We start from the raw sequence: 26,489 nt of genomic DNA, 5'->3' as shown, positions 1-26,489 counted from the left end.
TGTCTGACTGCCAGGCCTATACCGGCAGTTAACATTCCCCAAGGGGTTCCAGATTAGAGAGGGTGCATCTCGGGCTGAGGGACATCCCCCTCCCCCCCCCCCCCCCCCCCCCCCCGCCCAGTGCACAAAATTTGTGCACTGGGCCTCTAGTTTTTATATAAAGTAAAATATACAAATATGAAATATAAATTCACTGAGTTTGGGTAAATGTATATATCTGTGTAACTCAAACTGACATCAAGATATATAACTGTATCACTCCATGTAAAAAGTAAAACCCTTTCAACTATATAGGTCCACTTATCAGCCACCTCCAATCTTTATGCTGTAATTGTCATATGCATTATATCTATATACATTTTAAACTCATGAAACAATGTTACAAGTGTTCTTTTAAACTGTCACATATTTTATTTTATTAAAAATATATTTTATTGATTTTTTTACAGGGAGGAAGGGAGAGAGATAGAAACGTCAATGAAAGAGAAACATTGACCAGCTGCCTCCTGCACATCCCTTACTGGGGATGTGCCCGCAACCAATGTACATGCCCTTGACCGGAATCGAACCCGGGACCTTTCAGTCCGCAGACCGATGCTCTACTATTGAGCCAAACTGCTTTCGGCAAACTGTCACATATTTTAAAGAAATTAAGAAAAAAGTAATATTTTATTTTTACTAGTTCAGATGTTCTTTCTTCCTTTTGCCCTACTTCTCTCTTTCCCTCTTTTTCTGAAGAACCAGGTTTCCATCTGGCCTTACTTTCCATCAGCCTGAACTTTATTCAACATATCTTCAGTGTAGTTCTGTTTAAAACAAGTTCTCTGAATTTTTTAAATCTGAAAATGTCTTTATTTGCCTTCATTTCATATATATATATATATATATATATATATATATATATATATATATATATATATATATATATTATTGATTTTTTTACAGAGAGGAAGGGAAAGAGATAGAGAGCCAGAAACGTCGATGAGAGAGAAACATTGACCAGCTGCCTCTTGCACACCCCCTACTGGGGATGTGCCCACAATCCAGGTACATGCCCTTGACCGGAATTGAACCGGGGACCTTTCAGTCCGCAGACCGACGCTCTATCCACTGAGCCAAACTGGTTTCGGCTGCCTTCATTTCTTAAACAACATTTTTGTTGATATAAAAATTTTAATATAGTTTTGGACAAACAGATATTTCCCCCCTCTCTTATAGTTCTTTAAAGATGTTGGTTAGCTGTCTTCTATCTTCATTGTTTCTGAGAATTTTTAATATCAAAGAATTAAAAGTGGCACTGCTGTATGATAAAATTTGAACTTATTCAAATTATTTTACTCTTATATGTAATGCATTGCTTGGTTTTCCTGGCTGCTATCTAGATTTACTCTTTATACTTAATTTTAAGCAGTTTGACTGTACTCTGATTTGGGGCTTGCTAAGCTTTTATAAACCGTAAATTTATAATTTACAAAAAATTGGGGTATTTTGGCCATTATATTTTAAAATGTTTCTTTGTGTTGCATTTGCTTTTTCTTCTTACTTCTGAACCTCCAATTATACATATGTAAATGTTTTGATATTGTACCACAAATCCATGAGATACCATTTCTTTGTTTTTAAAGTGTTTTTGCTCACTGTACTTCAGATTTGATAATTCTGTTGATTTATCTTCAAATCCAGTGGTTCTTTCTCTGTCTTCTCCTTTCTGTTGTTAAATTTTATATTTCATGTAATTTAATTTTTAGTTCAAGAATTTATTTGATTCTTTTCATGTTTTGTTTTGTTTTTCTTGCTGAAATTTCCTATCTTTTCATTCATTTTAAGCATTTTTTTCCTTTACATAATTGTGCATAGTTATAATAACTTCTTTAAAATCCTTTGACTGATAATTACAAAAGCTGGCTCATATCAGGTTTCATCTTTTTTATTGTCATTCTTCTCAAAAGTATATCATATTTTTTTGTTTCTATTATGTTAAATAAATTTGGATTGTATCCTTGATATTGTGAACCTTATCTAGGGAGACTGGATTACATTACATTCCTCTGAAGAATATTACTTTTTGTTTTTTGTTTTTTATTATTGTTGTTTTGGTTTGGTTTAGCAGATAAGTAACTTAACTGTTTAAACTGCAAATTTTTGTCTCTTGGGCACTAGCCCAAATCTGTTATTTTATCCTGAGCTAAGCTACTTAAAATCTGACCCACCCTTAATGAGTACACAGAATTTTTGGTTCCTCTCTTAGGATTTGTCATTGCCAGAATTCCTCCCTCACTTCCCAGAGGCCATGATAGCCTAAAGCTCTGCTCTCTAAGCCTTCAGGCCAGAAAGACTATTGGTTTTCTACAGGTATTCTAGCTGCCCCATGTATTCAACTGTAAAAACAAAAAACAAACAAACAAAAAAAAAAAACCAATCCTCTCCATATCTGTTCAACTCTGTTCAGCCTTCATTGCTTTCAGGAAGTCTCTGTTTGTTCATTTTCCCATTGTTTATAGTTGCTATCTCTGAGAGGGGCATTCTAGAAGTAATCAAGAGTTTCTTTTATAATCAAAGAACTTATTTTTTATTATATAACAATCCTATATAATAAAACCCTAATATGCAAATCGACAGAATGATGGAACAACAGGATGAATGACCAGTCGCTATGATGCTCACTGACCACCAAGGGGGCAGATACTCAATGCAGGAGCTGCTCCCTGGTGATCAGTGTGCTCCACTAACAAGCGCAGTGATGGTGGCAGGAGCCTCTCCCGCCTCCGCTGCAGGTGGGCAGTAAGGAGCAAGGGGTCCCGAACTGTGAGAGCCCCAGGCTGCTAGAGGAATGTCTAACTGCTGGCTTGATCAGGCCTAAGCCAGCAGGCGGACATCCCTTGAGGGGTCCCCAACTGTGAGAGCCCCAGCAGTGTTTCCCAAAGTGTGGTACGCGTACCCCCAGGGATACGGGAAGAGTTTGGTGGGGGTACGCGTTGTACTGGAGTTTGGTGGGGATATGCACTGCACCATGCTTAGCTGTGCCTAATTCTACGTTCTCATGAGTACGAGGGGTACTCAGCGTTATGAAAATTATAGAAGGGGTACACATATGTCAAAAGTTTGGGAAACACTGTGGCTAGAGAAATGTCTGACTGCCGACTTGATTGGACCTAAGCCAGCAGGCGGACATCCCCTGAAGTGTCCTCAACTGTGAGAGGGTACAGGCAAGCCTGAGGAACCCACCCAATGTACGAATTTCATGCACTGGGCCTCTAGTTGTATCATAAGCAAAAACTTTCCATTAAAACAACAACAACAAAAAAGAATTTAAAAAAAAGAAAGAAACTTTACATTTATATAGAGAACAATGGGAAGCAGACTTTGGAGAATGATAGTAAAAATTTTAGGAGAATGAAGCAGAGCTAAAAATTACATAGCAAGAATTCAAACTGTGAAATAGGAAAGTCTCTAAGACAAAGGACACCTCAGTACAGGTTTAGCACTCATCAACATTAGCAAGGAGAAAGGAAAACCAGAGCTTACTTGGTCAGTATTTTCATCTCCAGGTATCCATGTTAACAGTTCCTTTTCCCTTCCTGGTGTAAGCCCCTCTCGCCCCAGAGTGCCCAGAGTCCATAATGCACTTACTGAATTTGATTTCCAACTTCCTCCAAAGCATACGTCCCTCCTCAGTTGAGGAGCATCTGAGTGGACAGGTGTAAACCTTCTAGTCCCATGGAAACCATACATTTATATGATCAATATCATCATTTATGATGAGATCTGATTGAAACCAACTATGTGATCTTGAGTGAGTCATTTCCCCTTCCTGCCTAAATTTCTTCACTTACAAAATGAGCAGTAAACTAACAGCACTTCAAGTTCAATTTTTTTTCATCTTTAAATTCTATAGAATTAGACAGAAGGTCTATAAAACACAAATATGCTTTAAATATATTTTTAAGTTAATTTTTTTCCTCTAAAATCTGCTATCCTATATAAAAAGCCACTAGAGGGGAGTAAAACATTAGATGAAGACATACCACAATTCAACTTGGGAATCTTGTATAAAATGTATTTGCAACTGTTGCCTAACATGTGTTGTTTCAATCAATCATATTTGATTGCTTTAACATACAAAGATGTGAGGGTGTCACCATGTCAATGTGGAGATCTTCTGCTTTATGGAATACAGCCCCAAGCCCTATACTCTTTAAAGTCACTGGTTAATGGAACAAGATCAGTTCTTTAGAACAAGCATGCCCATTCAATTTCTAGTTTTCTATTTATTTACAACTGAGTTACAGCAACCAAAAAGATCCCCCAATCCTTATTTCATAAGAGACACTTCATCCTAACAACTAATTCTTACTGAGAGGCAGGAACACCAGTGTTCCCAGCCCTTGAGTGGTTCCATGTTTAAAGAGACCACAGAACCTTGTCTGCGTTCCAAGTTTTTTGCACCCAAAGCCTGAAAGACTCCTTAGGTGGAATTTCTCTCACATTAACATGATTAGAGACCCGTGGCCCCGTATTTTAATACTTTTACTTTTAAGAAATACAATGTTAATATCATTTTCTAATCTTCTCTTTCAAAGTTAGGTTTTAAAAGGAGAAGGAGGCCTGAGCCCCTGGTTATTCTCCGGGAACCAGCCTCAGAGGAAAAAAAGAGCAGAAGCAGAAACAGCAAGATGGTGCCTAGTGGGGCTTCACTGGGAAATCAGGTAGAGGTCTGGGAATGTACATACTCGTTCTTTGAATTCTACTTGGGGGGTGGGGGGCGGTGAGGGGGGGAGTCTTAATGTCTTTGTTTCCCAGTAGTTGCAGATGATAAAGTAGAGAGAGCATTCATTTTGGAGTCACTTGGACAAATTCTAGGTTGATGAACTGACTTCTGTGTGACCTGGAGCTATTTACATAACCTTTTCTGCACAATATGTGAAGCAGGACTCTTGGTTACAATGAACATTAATCAAATTCAAATTAGGCTATCTATATAGACAATGTCATCAGGTCTCTCTCTCTCTCTCTCTCTCTCTCTCTCTCTTTCTCTTTCCCTCTGTTTTTTCTTTATATTTTTATTCTAGAGTCCCTGAATTTAATTCTAATAGTATTGCCTACTTTATTTAACTAATGGAAAAGGATCTAAAAAATGACATCCACCCCAGAAAGAGTCTTTCTTTCAACAGTCATATATACAATCCTAGAGACAGGCTGATTGCCTAGCTTGAGTCTTGTGCCCATCTCTGTGCTAACTCATGTACCTAAGATTAATCAATATATCAACAATGTAAGATTAATGATGAGGGTTGCCAGAGAAAATAAAGGATTCCTTATTAACTCTGAATATTAGATGAACAAATAATTTTTTTAACAAGTCCCATGTAATTTCAGACATACTTACATTAAAGGAGTATTTGTTGTTTACCAGAAATTCAAATTTAAATTCTAATAGTCCCTTATGATATTTGGAGCATTCATACCTGACTTGCATGTGAGCTAATGTAGGACTATTTAGGAGCTCCCATGTATGTCAAATAAGCTTCTGCTTGACATTCTGATGCCTACATGGTTTATACCCCGCCAACATCCTGGGGCCTACACTTCCTTTGCATATTGTTCGAGAGAGCAGCTGAGTGTGCTGCCTTGTACTGCTGATGTTCGAAGAGGCTCTGTGAATCAGCTTTCAGTGATTACATGTAACCGCACAGTCCCCACTAGAAGGTCACTCCCACTTCAGTTATAAATATCTGTAGAGGTTCACCCCATACTTATAAGTGACTGATCTTTTCTTATCCAGTTTTCACTATTTTCAGGTTTTCATTATTTTGTAGCAATAGAGGCTATTTATATACACATGTGTACATAGACTCAGAGTAATCGATTCTGCTTCAAAGATGCAAAATGGGGAGCCTGGGGATCAGAGCTGGGAAGGAGGCTTTTCCCTATACATCTTCTTGCAATGTTAAACTTAACATCTAGAAGTTTCGCTTACTATTCAAGTTTAACTTACCATTAATAATTTTAAAAACAATATAAAGTCGGTTGTGAACAATTTTTACGTATAGATCGATCAATCTGTCTGCTGCACTTACAACACAAGTCTGCACAGAGCAGCCAGCCACTGCTGTCCTCATCTCTTTCCCTCGCTTCGCCAGAGCCCAGCCTGCTGGGACCTCAGAGAACTACTCCACATGCCCCTCTTCTTCCTCAGCAAGCACGTGACCGTGCCCGTTAACTGCATGGGCTGTAGGGACCACGCTCACCATTGGTACAGCCACCCACGCATGTGCTTTGTGGGAAAAGGAGAAACCCCAATAACATATAGTAACAACCAAGATTTCCCAACTAACATTAGTGAAAACTGCGGAGCAAAGCAAATCCATGTGAACCCATCTAATGCTCAGGATGGGAATCTTGATTAAGACAACAAAGCCACGCCCACCACGGAGGAGGCAGTACATGTGAGATACAGCACGGAGGGGGCTCTCTGGCTCTAATTTTCACTAATAGGAACTTGCATTTGTGGGTTTGGCCTTAAACAATGATCTGTAGTCTCTAAAACTGTGGCAGTAGAGGGGAACCCACATCAACCTATTTTGTGTTTTTAAAAAACCCACAGCGAAGCTCTGTGTGATTACAAAGCCACGAATACGAAATGAGAGAGAGATTTGCCAGCTGGAGCCACGGGAAAGGGCTCTTCGTGGTAAAGCTACTACGTGTCTAGAGAAAACAACCAGCATGTGTTGCAGGCCCAGTGGAATGTGTTTAATAAGTTGCACATTTGTCATTGTAGGTCAGTTCTTTGGATGCCAGAAGACATAACTTCTCATTATATAATGAAATATTTGTCCCTGCTGGAAAATGAGCGCCGAAGAACTTCTATCACTCAGCCGTTTCCAAAAGCCTTTCTCTGGCCAATTGGGTGTTTTGCATTCCGCATGGAGCCCATCATAGGGGAGGTTTTGAAAGCCATGCCTGGCCTTGGGCTTTGGCTCCTCTGCCACTCATCTCTGCACCTACTCGGGGAGGCTGGCCTGGCCTCTCTAAATAGGCTGATGGGACAGGGGAGGAGAGAAGCAAGTGGAAGGTCAGAAGTTTTCAGCTTACATGTTTCTATATATTTGGCCATAGATTTTGTCAGCTACGGAAATATCTTAATTACTCTGAAGGACTTATGAGACATTTCATTTTTTGAGGTCTTTTTTCATCTTATAGTGCCCCATACCCTATGTGTTTGGCTCTAAAATCTTTGAGCTCTGGCCGGTAGCTCAGTTGGATAAAGGGTATTCCCCATATGCCAAGATTGAAAATCCAATCTCCGGTAAGGGCACAAACAAGGATCAATCAATGAATGCATAAATAAGTGGAATAACAAATCTATGTCTCTCTCTTTTTTTCTCCCAAAATTCAATTAAAAAATAAATAGCATAAAAATTTTGAAGACTTCTTCCAAGAACAACAAGACTTTTCATTTATCCTAAGGAAACCTTTGGTTAATCTTACATTTTTTAAAAATATATTTTTTATTGATTTTTTACAGAGAGTAAGAGAGAGGGATAGAGAATTGGAAACATCGATGAGAGAGAATCATCGACCAGCTGCCTCTTGCACACTGCCTACTGGGGATGTGCCCGCAACTAAGGCACCTGCCCCCAACCGGAATCGAACCCGGGACCCCTCAGTCTGCAGGCCGACGCTCTATCTACTGAGCCAAACCAGGCCTTGGCTAATCTTACATATTTTGATTTTGAGCCAGTTCAGAATTTCTTCTTTCGTCTGTTTTTGCTTCAGTTGGACAAATCCTATCTAATAAAAGAGTGATATGCAAATTAGCTATCACCCTGCCACACCCACAAGCCATACCCACCAGCTAATCAGGAGCAAGTATGCAAATTAACCCAACCAAGATGGCTATGGACATGGAGTGAACAGGAGGCTTGGGTTTCTCCAGCAATGGAGGAAGCCAAGCTTTCTGCACACCCTGGCCAGCCCAGGCCTCCACTCAAGGCTACAAAGTTTCAATTATAGAAGATAAATAAATCCCAGTTACCAGGGCCTCTGCTTGGGTTGGGGGGCGGGGGGGGGGGGAGGGCGCCAGCCTGCAAACCACCTCAGGCCCCCTGCCAGGCTGCCCCATGCCCCAAGAGAACCCCCACCCTGATCTGGGACACCCTTTAGGGCAAACCAGCTGGCCCCCACCTGTCACCAGGCCTCTATCTTATCTAATAAAAGAGTAATATGCAAATTGACCATCACTCCAATACACAAGATGGCTGCCCCCATGTGGTCAAAGATGGCTGCCCCCATTGTAGACACAAGATGGCTGCCACAAGATGGCCAGCAGGGGAGGGCAGTTGGAAGGTACCAGGCCTGTAAGGGAGGGCAGTGGGGGGCTATCAGACTTGTAGGGGAGGGCAGTTAGGGATGATCAGACTGGCAGAGGAGGAAAGTTGGGGACGACTAGGCCTGAAGGGAAGAGTAGTTGGGGGGCGGGGGAGGACCCAGGCCAGCAGTGGAGAGCAGTTGGGGGGACAAGGCCTGCAGGGGATGGCAGTTAGGGGCAAACAGGCTGGCAGGGGAGCAGTTAGGCATCAATCGGGCTGGCAGGAAAGTGGTTAGGGGGTGATCAAGCTGACAGGCAGAAGTGGTTAAGGGCAATCAGGAAGGCAGGCAGGCGAGCAGTTGGGAGCCAGCAGTCCTGGATTGTGAGAGGGATGTCCCAGATTGGATAGGGTGCAGGCTGGGCTGAGGGACACACACATCCATGCATGAATTTTGTGCACAGGGCCTCTAGTACATGTAAATAATTAGATGTGCTCCAGAGAAAAGGCCTTTGAGAGTAAACTTCCTACAATATGTATTCAGGCGACTTGAAGAAGATAATTTGCTTCCAATAGGTAAGACATCGAGGAAGTGGGTCTCACCACCAATCTAGTAGTTATACATTTGTCATTATAGATCAGTTCTCCTTTCCAATAAGGAAGGACATGCAGTTAGGAACATTTTCCAGAAGCTCTCCAGCCCTTCCTTTCCATCAGTGTCCCACAAAAGTGAGCCGTATGTCCACCCCTAAACCAATCCCTGGCAGCTGGAATTGGGACCACTGTGATTAGCTCATGCCAACCAGTAGTGAGCTCTGCAGGTGGGACTGAGTCATGAGGGAAGGAACAGACACCCCTGCCTCCTTACTCTGCCAACAAGAACTAGGTAATCATGTTGGGTACACAACCAACAGTGTCAGCCACATATCCCCACCTTCCAGGTGTGGGGTGTAGGTTCACTGGTAAGTGATGGAATAAAAATACAAACCATATTTGATCCCAAAGTTCTGATCCCAATCACTACTTCAGTGTCTAACTGGAGAAAAGCCTGCTTTGTACTAACTGGATATGAGCTTACAGCACACACCTAATCTAATTTTAGGAAGGTTTTTTTGTTTTTGATTTTTAAGGACAGTGCAGCAACTCTTAACTGTCTTTAGTATGAAGACTTCTTATTAATGATACAGTAGCATGCACATGTATTGTTTCTGCGAGGGAAGCAATATCAATGCTAGAAATGTATGGCTTTGGGTTAAAGACGATGTTCGCTGAGCATATGGGTTCATATCCACCTTCGCATTTATGGCCACTGTGGTTACCTGCTCAGCCACAGAGAGTCCCTGTGCAACCCATATGCTCACCTTTCAAGCCTTCCTCGTCTGTCAAATGAGCATAAGAAGATGCACTTTGAAGGGCTGTGGAAAGGATTAGGACAAAATATGTTTATGGAGCTTAATATGATGACTGCTCTATTACAGGTATCCAAAAAGCATATATCATTATTTTGTGTTTATACCCAGGCTGAACTTTAAGAAACATAACAGGTGAGAATTTTGGTTTGGGTGGTGGGCACATGGTGCAATGTACAGATCTTGTAACATAGAAAGCCACACCTGAAACCTATATGTTCATGTTGACCAATGTCATCCCAATAAATTTAATTAAAAAAAAAAAAAGAATTTTGGGAAATTTTTAGCCAATTAAAACAGAAACCTGAATTCATGGAAAAGTCAGAAATAACTTAGAATCAAAGAATCAAAGTAACTAACAATAATCAAAGCTTTGTAGACTTTGCAGATAAATTGTGAAATTGAACCACATTTTCAAAAATCTCCAGAAAACTCATTGGCAGCCAATAAAACAATTAATACCTATAGGCATTATGCATAATGTGATCATGCATAAAGTGGGTTCACTCTATCTCCTTATACAAATGAACTATGACTCTAGGAAGCACTGGAGGAGAATTTGGTCAGTATACTATGTACACAATATGATTAATAAAATTGTGAAATCAAACTTCTTATGAGAAAACAAAATCTTTCCAAAAAGGACTATGCCTGAATCCAAGCAAGATACTTTTAAAAACCATATTTTTTTGTTGGTTCTATTTGATTTACTCATCAGACATTTCTAAGAGCACAAGATCTAACAGGAATACCAGTTAATAATGTGGATTTTTTTCAATAGATGGAGTTACACATATGTTTATATGCGATTTGATATGTATCCTATTTTGTTGTATTGACGGCAAGCTTCAAAATTTCATGTCAAATTTTCTGAAGGTGTTAACATCACAGATATTTTTACGCTTAAAAATGTCAAATTTCATGCCCAAAAATGAGCATTTGCGGGAAGTTTTAATTTATTACTTTATTTTGGAGAAAAGTGCTGCTGAAAGTTATCATATACCTCAGAAAGCTATTGTGAACCTGCTCCATCTCAAGATACTTGTGAGCTCTATTTTTTTGTGGGTTTTCCCCCCCAGATTTTTAAAAATCATTTTATTGATTATGGTATTACATGTGTCCTCATCCCCCCATTACTTACCCCCAACCCCCCCACTCATACCCTCACCCCCCTATTGTCTGTGTCCATTGGTTAGGCATATATGCATGCATACAAGTCCTTTGGTTGATCTCTTGCCCTTACCTCCACCATCCCCTACCTTCCCTCTGAGGTTTGACGGTCTGATCAATGCTTCTGTGTCTCTGGATCTGTTTCTGTCCATCAGGAGAGTATTATACTAAATGAAATAAGCCAGTCAGAGAAAGATAAATATCACAAAAAAGCGCTGGTTTAAATGCTTTAAAAGTGATGATTTCCATGTGAAAGACAAAGAATATCCAGGTCAACTGATAAAGTTTGAAGACCAATGATTACAGGCATTATTGGATGAAGATGTGTGTCAAACTCAAAAACAACTTGCAGAAAGACTAAACGTTGCTTAGCAAACAATTTCCGATTGTTTACAAGCAATGGGGAAGATTTTAAAGGAAGTAAAATAGGTGCCACATCAACTAAAAGAAATGGGAAACCGAAAAGTCATCAGTAAAATGTTGCTTCAATGGCAAAAAAAAGGAAGTCTTTTTTGCATCAAATTGTGACTGGCGATGAAAAGTGGATTTGAGAATCCCAAATGCACAAAATCATGGGTTGATCCAGATCAATCATCATATCAACTGCAAGGCCAAATCGCGTTGGAAAGAAGACAATGCTCTGCGTTTGGTGGGATCAGGAAGGTGTGGTGTATTATGAGCTTATAAAACCAGCTGATTATTACCAACAACAAATAATCAATTTGAACCATGCTTTGATGGTAAAACTAGAATGGGCCAGAAGACATGGCAAAGTAATTTTGCTTCATGATAACACATCATCACACACTTCAAAACCAGTTAAAGACACATTAAAAGATCTTGCCTGGGAAGTATTAACTCATCCGCCATATTCACCAGACCTTGCTCCTTCAGATTACCACTTTTTCCGATCGATGGCACACACACTTTCTGAGCAGCACTTCAAAACATACGAAAAAGTGGAAATTGGGTCTTTGAATGGTTTGCCTCAAAACAAGAAAAATTCTATTGGGATGGTATGTACAAATTACCTGAAAGATGGGGAAGTGTGTAGCTAGCAATGGACATTACTTTGAATGAAGAAGCACTTTTGATGTTTCTTTTGAAATTATTGTGTTTTGATGACAAAAATCCGTATTATTAACCAGTACACCTAGTAACTCAATCTGAGTTTTCATATTATTGTTGAACTTTATGAAAGAATTCCTTCAGTTTATGTTCCTTTTGCAAATGAAGTTTCTCTTTAATGTATTACTATTCTGATTTCCAATTAATTTCCTGTTCTGGTCCTTAAGGAAAAATGTTGTTATAATAATATCAAGAAGCTTTAGAATGGCGTATTTACTGCTAGAAAATTTCTAAATGTCTTTTCTTTTTTCTTTTTAGATGAACCATATTGGTTGAATTTTAAGATTACAAAAGATGATTCTAGTATATTATAGATTTTCCAGTTGTGTTGGTAAATTCTGAGTTGCAACACAACCTCCACATGTCATATTCCATAAATCTCCACTAAAGAGTAAGATCTTTCTTTTCCCCTATATTCTACCAAGAAGGCAAGTTAAAAGGATTTCACATGTGGAAAAGCCTGCTGAACTCATTTTCCTTCTCAGGAGCATGGGAGAGAAGTGGAAGGAGAGCAAAAAGGAAAGAACTCCCCTTTTAAAGTGAATTCCAGCTCACCTAAAGCCAAGCCAAATAGACAGGATAGGGATTAAGACCATGGGCTCTGAAGGAAAAAAAAAAAAAAAAAAAAAAAAAAAAAAAGACATCGGTGAAATAGGTTCCTTAGCTGTGGCAAATACATCACAGTGATGTAAGATGCTAACAATAGGGGTGTCTAGGTGAGATACATTTGGAGGCTCTCTGTAATATCTTCCTAATTCTTTTGTAAACCTAGTACTATTTTAAGTGAAATGTTTATTTAAAAAAAAAAAAAAAAAGACCTGGGTGTGATTTCTGGCTCTGCCCAAGTAGTGTTAGCTGTGTTAGCCTTGAGCAAATTATTTAACCCCTCTAAGCCTCAATTTCATTCATCCAAAAAGTGTCATATGGAGCCTGCTTCAAAGACTGCTGTGAGTATTAAATGAGCTAATGAAGTACTTGGCACAATGCTCTGCTTGCAGGGAAGTGTCTGTAAATTAGTTCTAACATGTGTGTGTGGCCACCAAAGCACCAGGCGTTGTCGTAGTGAACGGAAGGTACGTCCAGTTAAATTCACCAGGTCCCGTGTTCTTCCTGACTTCCCAGTCTCTGTTGATGAACAGCACAATGATCTTCACAATCATTCCAGCCCTCCTCCTCTGCGGGTGCTTCTTCTGCTCCGGACCTTGTATTCAGTCAGGCGGCAGGTCCTGTTCAGCTCAGAGCTGTGATATTCTCCTTCTTTCCTACCATTTCCACCCTGGCTCTGGCCTTGTTCCTGCTTAACTGACCCAGGACACTGCCCTCCTGGCTTCCCTGCCTGCTTCCCCTGATCAGCATGAGAAGCCCCCCTGCAGCATCGTCTCACTTGAAAGGAGAAATTTTCACATTTTTTATAATTAATAGAATAGGCACAAATCAGCAAAGCTATCACAGACTTGAACACCACTATCAACCAATGACTTGATCTGACCTTTTTTCTTTTTTTTTTTAATCCTCACCAACCACATTTTTCTATTGATTTTTATAGTAGCGAGTGGAAGAGAAAGGGAAAGACAGAGAGAAACACCAATGTGAGAGAAACACATCCACATCGATTGGTGGCCTCCTGCACAGGCCCAGGCCAGGGAGGAGTTTGCAACCGAGGTACATGCCCTTGACCAGAATCAAACCCAGGACCCTTCAGTCTGCAGGCCGATGCTCTATCTACTGAGCCAAACCAGCTAGGGCCTAACTAACAGTTTTTAATACTCCATCAAACAAGAGTATACTATACATATGCTTCTCAGATGTAACCATTCTCCAAGATAAACTATATACCAGGCCATAAAACAAGTCTCAAGAAATGTAAAGGGATTTAAATCATTCAAAGTATATTATCCAATGACAAAAGAATAAACAAGAAATTTTGAAAATCCTTAATACTTAGAAATAAAGTTATATATTTCTATATAATCCATGAGTCAAATAAATCACAAGGGAAATTAGAAAATACTTTGAACTAAACGAAAAAAAAAAAAAAAGCACAACATATCAAAATTTACATGACTTAAATAGTACTTAGAGGTTTAAATAGCTATAGTAGCCGAAACTGGTTTGGCTTAGTGGATAGAGCGTCGGCCTGCCGACTGAAAGGTCCCAGGTTCGATTCTGGTCAAGGGCATGTACATTGATTGCAGGCACATCCCCGGTAGGGGGTGTGCAGGAGGTGGCTGGTCGATGTTTCTCACTCATCGAAGTTTCTAGCTCTCTATCTCTCTCCCTTCCTCTCTGTAAAAAATCAATAAAATATATTTTTTTTAAAAACATAAATAGCTATAGTAGAAAAGGTTTCACATCAATAATCTAAGCTTCCACTTTAAGGACAAATAAGAGTAAATTAAACCTAAAGCAAGTATTAGAAAGAAAATAATGATCAAATGGGAGAAAAATCAATTAAATAGGAAATAGAAAAATAGCAGGGGGATGGGTGTGTCAAAGAAATCAAAATTTCACATAGTAATCTATCCAGTATTTAACAAATAATACCAATTCTATACAGATTCTTTCAGAAAACAGAGGCTGGAAAACACCCTCCAAACCATTCTATGAGACCAGTATTGCCTTTTTACCAAAGTAAGACAAAATTATTACAAGAAAACTAGAGACTGACACCCTTTGTGAGCATACACATGGAAGTCCCTAACACAATATTAGCAAACAGAACCCAGCAACACATAAAAAAGATTAAACACTATGATGAAGCTAAATGTATGTGTCTGTGTCATCAATGGAGCTCCCGTGTCCTTTCTGTTCTGACATCATCCTTCAGATGCAAATCACTGTGCTGGTTTGGCTGTGCAGTCCCTTCATTTGCACAGCTGTCTGTGTATACCCTCCTTGGTGGTTGTGTTTAAGATGTTTGAAATAAAGTTACTTAATCCTATTGAATAGAATGAAATATGGGTATAAAAAATTAAGTTGAGCCAAAACCGGTTTGGCTCAATGGATAGAGCGTTGGTCTGCAGACTGAAAGGTCCTGGGTTCGATTCCGGTCAAGGGCATGTGCCTTGGTTGCGGGCACATCCCCAGTAGGGGGTGTGTAAGAGGCAGCTGATCAATGATTCTCTCTCATTGATGTTTCTAACTCTCTATCCCTCTCTCTTCCTCTCTGTAAAATATCAATAAAATACTTTTTAAAAATTAAGTTGAAATTATGATATCAAAAGAGATCAGACACCATAAAAGAAGCAGAGAGCATGATCTCCAATGTCAATCTTGATGCTGAGGATGTCAATACGTGACAAGGTTTTACAACAAACAAAAGATGAAAAGGTAGGTGAGCAATGAGCTAGATTCTCAGTTCAGTTACATACAGGGCTTCAATGGATCAATCACCAGCCGGACCCACAAATTCAGATGGTTTAGGAGTTTTCCTAGAGTCAGAAATTCCAGCCAAACTATTAGACAAGGGACACTGATCCTTGGGAACAGAAGTGAGACTTGGAAGAGATGCCGTGTTCCTTCCCCTAACTGCATGTCAACACAAGCACTGAAATCCCGGCTAGTTTTCAGGCTTCTCCCTCTACATCCGGTCAGCAGTTGAGATGACATAGCTTTCCAAACTCCAGAAGGTTCCATTCCAGGTTCTTGCTTTTAAAGATGATTTACAGCAGGAGGAGGATGCATTTGCCACCCATCCCACCAACACCCATGTTAGCCTGGTTCTGGGTGGAAGCTATAGTGAATATCCTGTCCATAACATGGTTGAGGGTGAGAGGTTTGAGAGAAGCACCTGCGTACACCTAACACCTTCATACGCACCTCTAAGAATCTGCAAAACAATCCCTCTAAAAAACAATAGTATTCAGGTGGTCATTCATTTCTGCATGGTTTAAAGTTATGACCTTTGACACATAGTATTAATAACTTAGCCAATTTCTATTCTATAAATAAACATAAAAATCTAATAGCTAAAAATTATTTGCTACATGAGAAGGCCTATCATTTTCTTTTTTAAAGTGGTATTTTAACTAAAAGCAAGACTAAGAAACCAAAAAGGAGACAAAGAAAGTCTCTGGATGTCCTAGGAGACATGAAATAATGCGAATGCCAGGTAAAAAATGTACACTATTATTCTAAACAATAAACCCAGGACTCCGCCGCATATCTTGTGGCGATCCTTACAAAACCTCTTCTACAAGTTGAAAGCAAGAATAGATATTTTGAGAAGATACGTCCAGGAAAGGTGTATGCAGAGTGAGTATATAGCCTCATTAAATATTGCCAATTTTAAAAACTGCATTTGGCTGATCATACACACAGATCATCGAAGTCTACATTTTTTTTCCCTGGATGAATTTCAAACACAAAGTCAATATAACATTTCTATATCACGAGCTCCAAAATAATTCGTAACAACTCAATATATCGACCATATGCAAGTTTTATTTAAATAATTTAACAGTGCCCAGAGAGCTAATTTATAAGTATAAAAAAATAGATGGTTTAGCAATCAAATATAAACACCACACGGAAACAGATTACACAGACACTATCAGGCCTTTGGGAGATTAAGGCGACATTAATATCTCAAGTACTTTTATGGGAATACTTTACTCATAGCATAGATGTTATGAAAACATCTCCAAACATTTTTCAGTGTGAAGTCTTCCCTTCCAGTTTTCTTGTCAATATACTCTTCTTAAATACTGTACAACGATTTCAGTCAAGATTGACGAAGGGGCTGTCAAAGCCGCTGTCCTGCTGGCTGGACGGAGGGGCCGCCGGCCTCCTCACAGGCTGCCGCTGCTCCGCGCCGCCCAGCTTTCTGAAATCCGACCCCTCAGCCTTAGGAGGGGCTGGGTGTCCAGGAGTCAGGCTGACCTTCCCCGGCTGGGGACACAAGGCTTCTTCGAACAGGCCTGGGATGCGACCGGTCCGACATTTCATCGGCTGAGAATGCTTAGGATGTCTCTCTTTATCGGAAAGGCAATCGGCTGTGAAGATCTGCTTGAAATGCCCAGCCTCGGAGAGCACATCCAGGGACTCTCCGCGGAGGAGGGACGCCTCTCGGCCGCCGCAGGACGGGGTGGCACCACTGCACCAACTTTCCATGGAGGCGCCCGGGTCCGCGCCGTCCTGGACCGGAGCTTCCTGCACCCCCTGGTGCTCCCTCTTCTCCATCGTCGCGTCCTCACCTTCACGGAGGGGGACACGCGTGTACACATGGAAGCCCGGTCTCTCATGAGGACTCCAACAGGCTGCGTGTGCAGATCCGGGTTCGGAGGGACCGGGGCCATGTCTCGAGGAGGATTTGCTCCCGAAGGGGCCTCCAGGGAAGGGGTACTCGGCTGCATGCGGACAGGGTTCTGGGCCGAAGCCGGCGTCACCCAGGAGGTCCTTCTGGTGCAGCCCGAAGCCCCCTCCGCCTTCCCAAGGAGCGAACGCGGGGGAGACGCGTGGCGCCCCGTCCAGATGCTTGCGGTCCTCACCCTGGGAGTCCGGATGCGACCCTTTGGGACCCGCGCGCTCTGGGTCCCCGAGCTCCGCCTCCGCCAGCCGCCTCCGCAGGTCGCAGGCAGCCCTCCGCTTGGGGACCGGGTCGCACAAACTTCTGGGGAGAGTTTTCATACCGTTTGCTTTGCTTTCTGTGTGGCCCGGGAGAGTCTGCTTCACGTCATGACTTTTTGATTTTTCAACACCAATGACCTCTGAAGTCGGGGGCTGTGCTGCAAGATACAAGAAAACGCAAAATGAGCGGAACGTAAAAGTAGGAGAAAATTAACATTGAAAGAGAGGGGCAGAAACTGCATTTTTATGTATTCCCAAAGAAGGCGTATTTATTTTAATCACTCTCAAAAATACATCAATGTCAACATGTTAAAATCCTTTTTTTACAACCAAAACCAGTTTGGCTCAGTGGATAGGGCATCAGCCTGCAGACTGAAGGGTCCCAGGTATGTTGGTTGCGGGCACATCTCCAGTGGGGGGTGTGCACGAGGCAGCTGATCGATGTTTCTCTCTCATAGATGTTTTCTATCCCTCTCTCTTCCTCTCTGTAAAAACTCAGTAAAATATATATATATATATATATATATATAATATATATATATATATATAATCTTCTTTTATATATATCCATTAGAAAAAGGCAGGCAATTTTTGTTATTGAAATCTGATACATTACTATTGCTACCCACCGGGTCTATTATTTTCTGCAACAGATGTTATGGCATTTTAAGAGCCAATTGCCATGTTTCCAGTCCTGTTCTGATAGGGAGTTTCTGGTGAAGAAAATTGACTGGAAGAACCCCACGACCCAACACTTATGCCATCCCCTCCCCCCCCCACCACACACACACACACACACACACACACACACACAGCACAAACTAGTCGGAGTCTCTCATTTAATCAGCGAAGACGTTAAATCTGACCTGAGGCAAAGGAGCCACAGGGCACAGCATCAGAGGCCACCAGCCTCAGAAGAGTCCAGTGTGGTCCCCTCAGGCCCTGAAAGGGGCTGTGACTGGGAGGGTACACTGTTTGCACACCGCTGCTCCAAACCCAGACAAATCTTTTCTTATTATATGCCACTAACCTTTTCTACCCAAGGTTCACGTTACCATCCCAAAATGTACACAAATAATCACACCTACCAACATCAGACTCAGCTTCCTCAACAATTTCTGCCTGAAGTTTCCCAGAGTCCAAATCCGCCCCCCTGCCACCCATGTGGAATTTACCAATGCTTTCATGTATTTTCACCAGCTGTTGCTTTACATATTCTAAAGCGCATATATATATATATATATATATATATATATAGTAGAAAAAGAAACCATTTATATAGCTTCTTGGAAGGCAACTCCTTTATCATGACCTTTGATCCCTTTTAATGCTAAAACTCTGTAATTTACCTAACATTGCATTTAATTCTATAATTTTTCTAATATCAGCACTGCATTTACTAGGTATGTCACCTTCCATCCCTTTACTTTGAATTTTAAATGTTCTTCCTGTGAAAAGGACATATGTCTGGATTTTTAAAAAACTATTTGCAAGTTGTGGTCTCTTAGTGAGTTTAAGCTATTTACATTTTGTGTGATTGCTGATATTTCAACCAATTATTATTATTGTTTCCTACTTACCCATGCTTACTAGTTGTCTTTTTCCTCTTCTTGATTTTGTGAGATTAAAAACATCTCCTTCCAAGTTTTTCCCCTAGCAGTTTGAAAGTTACATACTCTATTTCTATTTTTCTATTGGTTATCCCTCAATTTCAATACACATACTTAAACCTATATTTTTCTAGCAATGGCTAGAATTACCAGTATCTATATCCTCTCCTTAAAAATAATAGAAATCTTAGCATACTGTTAGTTTCCGCTATAACCTTCTCTTACATTTTTCTGAGAATACTATACTTTTCTAACATTCTCAGATCCTGCTGTTTGTTCTATGAATTCTATTTCCTTAGGTATAAGTTCTGTTTTTTTGTTTTGAGTTTGGTGCCTTTTTCCATGGTACTGGCTTTCTATGAATATGTGATGGCTTACCTTTTGCTGTTGGCCCAAAGGAGTTGGGAATGGAATGGGAAGAAATGAGCTGCAGGGTAGAAAAACCTAAAACCTGGTACCCTGGCCCTGGCTGGTTGGAGCACTGTTCTCTACACCAAAAGGTTGCAATTTGATTCCTAGTCAGGGCATATACCTAGGTCATGGGTTTGATCCCCAATAGGAGTGCATTTGGAAGGCAACTGATCGATGGTTCTCTCTCACATCCATGTTTCTCTCTTTCTCTCTCTCTCTTCTTCTCTCTTAAATCAATAAACATATCCACTATTAAAACATTAAATTAAAAAGTACAAAAGCTGGTCCCCTGAGTATGTGGGCTCCCACTCTGCGCCTTCGCGTGGTGGCCACCCAGAACGCTGCCCGGGTTCCAGGCCCTTCTTCCTGTTGCTCTGGCCCAGCCCAGCCCAATACTGGGGTTGGAGAAGGAAGAGAAGAAATAAAGAGGATGCCCCCTCCTGGCTCCTGCTGTCTTAGAACCCCCACGTGCTTTCCGGTTGGGATCACCCAGGATTACTTCTCCTGCAAGATAACCGCCTCCGCCTGTGGGACAGTCCGACACTGCTCCTATGGCGGCTGTCAGCTCTGGCAGTTCTGAACTGAGGCTCTCTCCTCAGTCTTCTCCTGTCTTCTTTCTTTTAAGATTTCTCATGGCTTCTGGCCTACCCATCACACTTTTCTAAGCCCAGTTATAATTTCTTCTTTATAGTTGCTGTTTACAATCTTTTCTATCATTTCTAGGGATGGAAGCAGCAACAAGAAGCGGATGGGTTTGCTGAGTCTGCCTACTTGAGCTGGAAACAACACTGTTTTGCACATTTCCAGTTTAAGTAAAAAACACAGAGAAGTTAATAAACTACCTCTCAATCCCTACATTACCTGTTGTGTGGGTGTTTTTGTGTTTTTTTTTTTCATTTGAAAAATATTAAGTATCAAAAGGGGGAAAAAAGAGTGAGAAAACCCCTCAAGTGACATACCTGACGCTGTGGTTTTGCTCTGGGATCTGTTTGCAATAGGCGTTTCCAGCAGCTTTGCCATTGTAGCAAGTTTGCTAGCAGCATTCATAATCTTTTTCTCAGCTCTGTGGGAATTCCAGAACATTAAATTAATATCGTTTAAAGGAAAAAATGAGTTTCCTTCACCCCAGGGCTTCTGTTTTCCTATTAGCTCTGCCAACATTAGGACAGCACAGCCTTTGGGCCTCTCTTAACCCACAATGGCTGATCACGTAGAAACAGTTAACAGCGTGATTAAGCAAAATGCTTAGGAAACAACATGCGTCATGGTACTCTGAGGACATGATGTTTGTTTAAACTTACCCCTCCTGTTTCCCATTATCCTGCAGGATCTGCTGGAGGCAGGTCAAATAGTACGTGCGCATCTTACGGATGGTTTCTTGACGTTCTCGCAACACCTCTGCCTTGACCATTTCCGCAGCTCTCTCCTTACTCTCCCGGATGTACCGCAGCATGTCACCTGCGGGAAGGGGTGGAGGATGTGTGTGTGTGTGTGTGTGTGTGTGTGTGTGTGTGCGCGCGCGCGCGCGCGCACGCGCAAGCACAGAGAAATCCCCACAGAAGCACGTTTGTTACCAATTCTTCAAAAACAAGAGAGGCAGACTTCAGACCAATTTTCTAAGAGATGGACTGATTACAGGTATAATTTAAATGCTACTTTTCCACAGTCACTGAAATGGAATATTTCCGATGACTATTTTGGTAGACTCAAAGGCTAAGAAATCTAAAAGTCTTTCCAGAATGATGACAGCCACATATGGTAAGGACACAGAGCACGTTCCCCAGGGAGGTTCTGTCCTTATCTGAAACACTGAGATCAGAAAAAGACCATAAACACAGGGTGGGGCAAAAAGTAGGCTTACAGTTGTTCATATGGAAAATGCAATCATTCAGAAATAATAATGCAAAGATAAACTTTCACATACAACTGCAAACCTACTTTTGCTCCACCCTTATCTATTAGGTCTCATTAAAAGGAGAGAAAATATACAGGAAAGGGGAGCCAAAAAGGAGAAGATAGCAGATACAGAAGAGGCAAAAGGCGCTGAAGAGACTCATTCTTCTGTTTACTTGTGCTCTGAAAATCCATGTTTCATCATATATTTGATCCTTTCAGCACTGGTGAGCATCCAACTACATGGAATCTCACCAAACACGAGAGAGAGGTGCACAGTGCTATTGCAGGGAAAGGAATGGACTCACATTGCCTTCTGAAATTAACATTTAAAATAGTCCACAAGCTTTCGAAATCTCTTTTTATCTTTAACTGGGCACGCTTTGATTGGGAATGCCTTTAGCTAAGGTTGACTTTGTTACCAAGCCCAGGCCTGCATCCTCCATCTTAGAATATCACCACCCCTGTTATATTAAGGATTCCAGAGAATTAGGAATTATATTGTTATAATTAAGAATTATAATGTTATATTAAGAATTACAGAGAACAGTAAACTTGTCCTGAAAATCACATGTTCTCTGAAAAATACTGATAGATTACTTTCCACTATCCGAAGTGGGAAAAATGAAAACAAAGTACATGTCAACACAAAATTTCCAACTAACTTCTAAAACGTAAACACACGCACACACAAGTTATATTAAAATGTCACTTCCCAATTAATATGATTAGTAACAAAAATTGCCTGGTTTGTAGTAACAGAGCCTCTGTTAACATAAGTGGTAATAGAGAAGCAAATCCACTTAAACTGATACTAAATGGGCTTTTCAACATCTATACATGATTCTCATGATCTACCAATTATATTCGGATCTTAAGACCTGCTCCACTCCTTTTGTTAAAAATAAATGCAATATCAGGACGCAAATATACATTTATTCTATATAAGTGCTGGTTATTGTTCTGGGACACACACATTCTATGCAATATTGTAATTAAAAACCTGGAGATATCCGTGCTACTGGGAAAACATGACTGAAGAAACGCTCTGTGGGGTGCGCTGCACCACCTAGGACCACAAAGGCCTTGGCAAACAAATGCGTGTCTACAACTTAGTCAAAATAATGAAAACAGGAGAACGACTCCTAACTACATCTGTCTTCCATGGTCCTTAAAAGTTGATGGTAGTAAAAAATCATTTAACACTCAGGTGACTGTTTCTTTGCTACCAGTTAAAATATTATAACATTTTTAGTTTCATATCAGGGTCCAAAAAAGAAACAAGATAAGCAACAATATAAAAACTCTATCCTCATATGTCACCTCCAAAAGAAATTACTTGGGCAAAATGATCCATTACTGTTTAATTAGGAAAGGTATCAAAGTTGTCCTATACAAGCTGGTAAGAGTCTAGGATAAAGTAGTTAGAAAAATTCCCCAAAATTCCTACTGCTAGTAACAAAAAGGCCCAGACCACTTGAAAAGCGTGGGGACTTACGCTTGATTTTTTTCACTGCTTTAATGTACTGCTCACGCAGCTCTTCCAAGGCCTCCTGACCGCACGGCAGGCAAGTATGTTCAATGGCCCCTTCTGACAATGACCTACATACAAACGGAAGGTTGTAAAAGCATAGGTTGTAAGTGAAAGACTTCTGTCTATACAATCCAATAAAACAAACTGAAATGTGCTTAAAAGTTCACATAGGAGAATCTTTATTATATAGTTATTTAAAATAGGAGAAAAACAAAAACAACTGAAATGTTATGGTTACTTAAGTAAACTATAGTACACCCACATAATCTATGCAGCATATTATAGAGTATATGATGAGGTGGGGAAATGTTAATAAAGATTGCAAAACAGCTTTTACAATATTCTCAATTTTTAAAACATGTGCACATGGTATGTGTACACAAAGGAGCCTAAATGATATAAAACAATAGGTTAAAAGAGGGTATCCCAGAGATAGGATTTTGGAAGATTGTCTTCTTTTTTTAAACTTTGTGCCACATAGTTATGCACCATTTAATGATCAGGGTAAGTTCTGGAATAAGTGTCATAGGGCAATTTTATCATTGTGCAAGCATCGCAGAGTGACCTTCCACAAACCCAGATGGTACAGCCTACACACACGTAGGCTATATGGCGTAGCCTATTGCTCCTAGGCTATAAGCCTGTACACCCGTCACTGTATGAAACAACATGAGATCAAATCAAGCACAAGAAATAATGATGCAGCCAGGAAACATAATAAACATAAACCAGTAACACAGTTATTATCATGACCAAGTATTATGCACTGTACATAATTGTATGTATTATATGTTTGTATGACTCAGCAGGTCTGTTTACACTAGCATCTCCACAAACACGTGAATAAAGTGTTGCATTTCAACAGCTATGAGGTCACTAGGAAGAGGAATTGCTCAGCTCCATTATAATCTAATGGGGGCTACAATCATATATGAAGTCTATCATTAAGCAAAATGTTGTTACATGGCATAGGAATATATAACAATGACAATAATTGATTTTCTTTTCTTTTTAAAAAAAATATATTTCTTTATTGATTTCAGAGAAGAAGGTAGACGGAGAGAGAGAAACATCAATGATGAGAGAGAATCATTGATCAGCTGCCTCCTACACACCCCCTACTGGGGATCAAGGTGGCAACCCAGGCATATGCCCTTGGCCAGAATCGAACCTGGGACCCTTCAGTCTACAGGCCGATGCTCTATCCACTGAGCCATGCCGGCAAGGTCAGTGGTCGGCAAACTGTGACTCGGAAAGTCACATATGGCTCTTTGGCCCCTTAAGTGTGGCTCTTCCACAAAATACCATAGCCTGGGCGAGTCTATTTTGAAGAAGTGGTATTAGAAGAAGTTTAAGTTTAAAATTTTTGGCTCTCAAAAGAAATGTCAATCGTTGTACTGTTGATATTTGGCTCTGTTGACTAATGAGTTTGCCGACCACTGGACTAGGGCAATAATTGATTTTCCTGGTATATTATCGACACGATTGATGTAAATAATTTAAAGATACCTAGAAATAAACAATTTCTTTAAAATAGTAAAAGTATACCTTGGTGGAAAGTTATGAAAGGTTCTCAGTGCTTCCAATTTATTCTTCATGTCATTGTTTTCTTCTATTAATTCTTCAACAACTTTACTGTTCTCTTCTAAAAAAGAAGTTGATAGCATATTGATTAATCAATCTTTTTTTCTCAGCTTCCTGTTCCCTTATGTTCACAACCCACATGGTCATAGAGGAAACTACAGGATTTCCAGTTGCTCCCTGTGCCATTCATTCCCTGATGAGCCCTAACCTGACCACTCCCGTTCTGTTTTCTCAGCACGTTTTTCTAAGTATCTGTATTTCACACTGAGGACCACATCCAGTCCCTGCTGGGCTTTAAGAGTGCGGTGATCCAATTTACTTTGTAAAAAGTTGCTCTTAGCTACATGAAGAGAACATATAAGAGGGACAAGAGTGGAAGCAGAAAGACTCAGGAAGTGACTGTGGTTGCCCAGGCAAGCAAGAGGTGAATGTAGAAAAAAACAAAGTAAGTCTATCCACCTGGTCTTTTATGGATGATGCAATTATTTGGAGCCCATAGATTCAGGCTTTCATTCATTCAGACATTTACTATTGTCTGGTACGTAGTGGGCGCCAGGACAAGGGTGAATAAGACAAAACATTCCTTATCCTCAGGGTACTTACAGCAGTAAAAGAAAATTCCTGACCAGTTCAGGAATCTGAGCTATTTCAGATGTAAAGAATACAGGGCATGGAATGTGAGTGAGTAGTGAAAGGTAAGAGGGTGCACCCTCATAAGCTCAATAGCTTCCTTTCTTACAAGGGCAATAGGAAATGGCAGAAATGCCCCTTTTAATAATTTCCCCGAAAACACTGGGAAAAATGGACTGGAAGGCGACCAGGTCAGACCCGGGCACCTTTGTTCATGCCTTTGCCCTCTGCCTAGAATGCTGTTCTCTTTGGCAAAGACCTTCACCTTAACTCGAAACAGGAGAAAGAGTTAATGAATATCTTTTTTTCCGAGTTGACACAAACATACTGCCTGTAGCACTCAATGCTGCAATTATTGATTTTTTTTTTTTTTTCAATTCTCCTCACTTGATAAGAAGCTTCTTGAAGGGAAAGAACAGTCTTGCACATCTCCATCTAAACTGGAATTCTGCCTGATGCACTTACTGTGGTATCGATAGTGCCTACAATGCTGCCTGACACGTAATGGGCACTCAACATCTCTTTGGTCAAAAAAAGAAGAAAGGAATGTGACCTTTTCATCAGGGCTCCCATTTTCCTCTTTTGAGTTCAGTAATAATTTGGTTAGTAAAAAAAAAAGGTCCAAATTAGTTTACATGAACTCCCAAAGAGAATCAGTGTCTGTTAACTGAAATGTCACATCTGAACATTTCAACAAGGATCAGAGAGATTTCCACTGGTAACAGTGCTACCTTAAATGCCTACCTCCGATTTTTTCCACTACGGCTTTGTGCTTCCTTTCTAAATGCTGAAGATGCCTGCAGCATTTCTCCAGCTTTCTTTTCAGATCTTGACATTCCTGCTTTGCCTTTTCAAGTTCTTGGAAACTGTGTCCACAGCAAGAACCTTTAATTTCAGGGATCTTTTTCTTATCTGCAAAAAATAAATAGTAGCAAACCTTTATATCAATTTAGACTAAGAACCACTAGGGAGAGTTCGAGGGAAGGAGGGAAGGACGGAGAGGGAAAGAGGAAAAAGGAGAACAAATGACGTAACTAAAAGCTACAGTATAACTAGGAAAAGTATGATGCTTAAGGGAAAGACCTGGGTTTAAGTCCTATTTCCACTATTTACTGGCTGTGCGACTCGGAGAATATTACTTCACTTCTCTGAGACTTAGCATTTTCATGTGCAAAATTGAATAAAACAATCTATTTTAAATTTCTATAAACAATAATGCTCAGACTTTAGTATTGAATATCATTCC

At 40.4% G+C, this 26,489-nt stretch overlaps 1 protein-coding gene across 4 annotated transcripts in view; it reads right to left on the bottom strand.

Moving 5' to 3' along the window:
• Positions 1-16,434: 16,434 nt before the first annotated feature.
• Positions 16,435-26,489, bottom strand: part of CEP152 (centrosomal protein 152) — an 85,621-nt gene continuing 75,566 nt past the window's right edge. For 3 of the 4 annotated variants that reach the window (XM_036442839.2, XM_036442829.2, XM_045582768.1), the window contains 6 exons: positions 25,988-26,155; positions 24,578-24,674; positions 22,994-23,097; positions 20,904-21,060; positions 20,562-20,665; positions 16,435-17,739 (listed from right to left, as the gene is read on the bottom strand). In XM_036442839.2, the coding sequence (XP_036298732.1) occupies positions 16,733-17,739; positions 20,562-20,665; positions 20,904-21,060; positions 22,994-23,097; positions 24,578-24,674; positions 25,988-26,155 (1,637 nt within the window). In that variant the 3' untranslated portion in view covers positions 16,435-16,732. The remainder of the gene's footprint in view (positions 17,740-20,561; positions 20,666-20,903; positions 21,061-22,993; positions 23,098-24,577; positions 24,675-25,987; positions 26,156-26,489) is intronic. The other variant, XM_045582770.1, reaches the window with a different exon arrangement.

Source organism: Pipistrellus kuhlii, unplaced genomic scaffold (assembly GCF_014108245.1).
Source record: "Pipistrellus kuhlii isolate mPipKuh1 unplaced genomic scaffold, mPipKuh1.p scaffold_m20_p_1, whole genome shotgun sequence".
NCBI classification, from domain to species: domain Eukaryota; kingdom Metazoa; phylum Chordata; class Mammalia; order Chiroptera; family Vespertilionidae; genus Pipistrellus; species Pipistrellus kuhlii.
The sequence above is the reverse complement of the archived record's forward strand: the minus strand, read 5'-3'. Positions and strand labels throughout refer to the sequence as shown.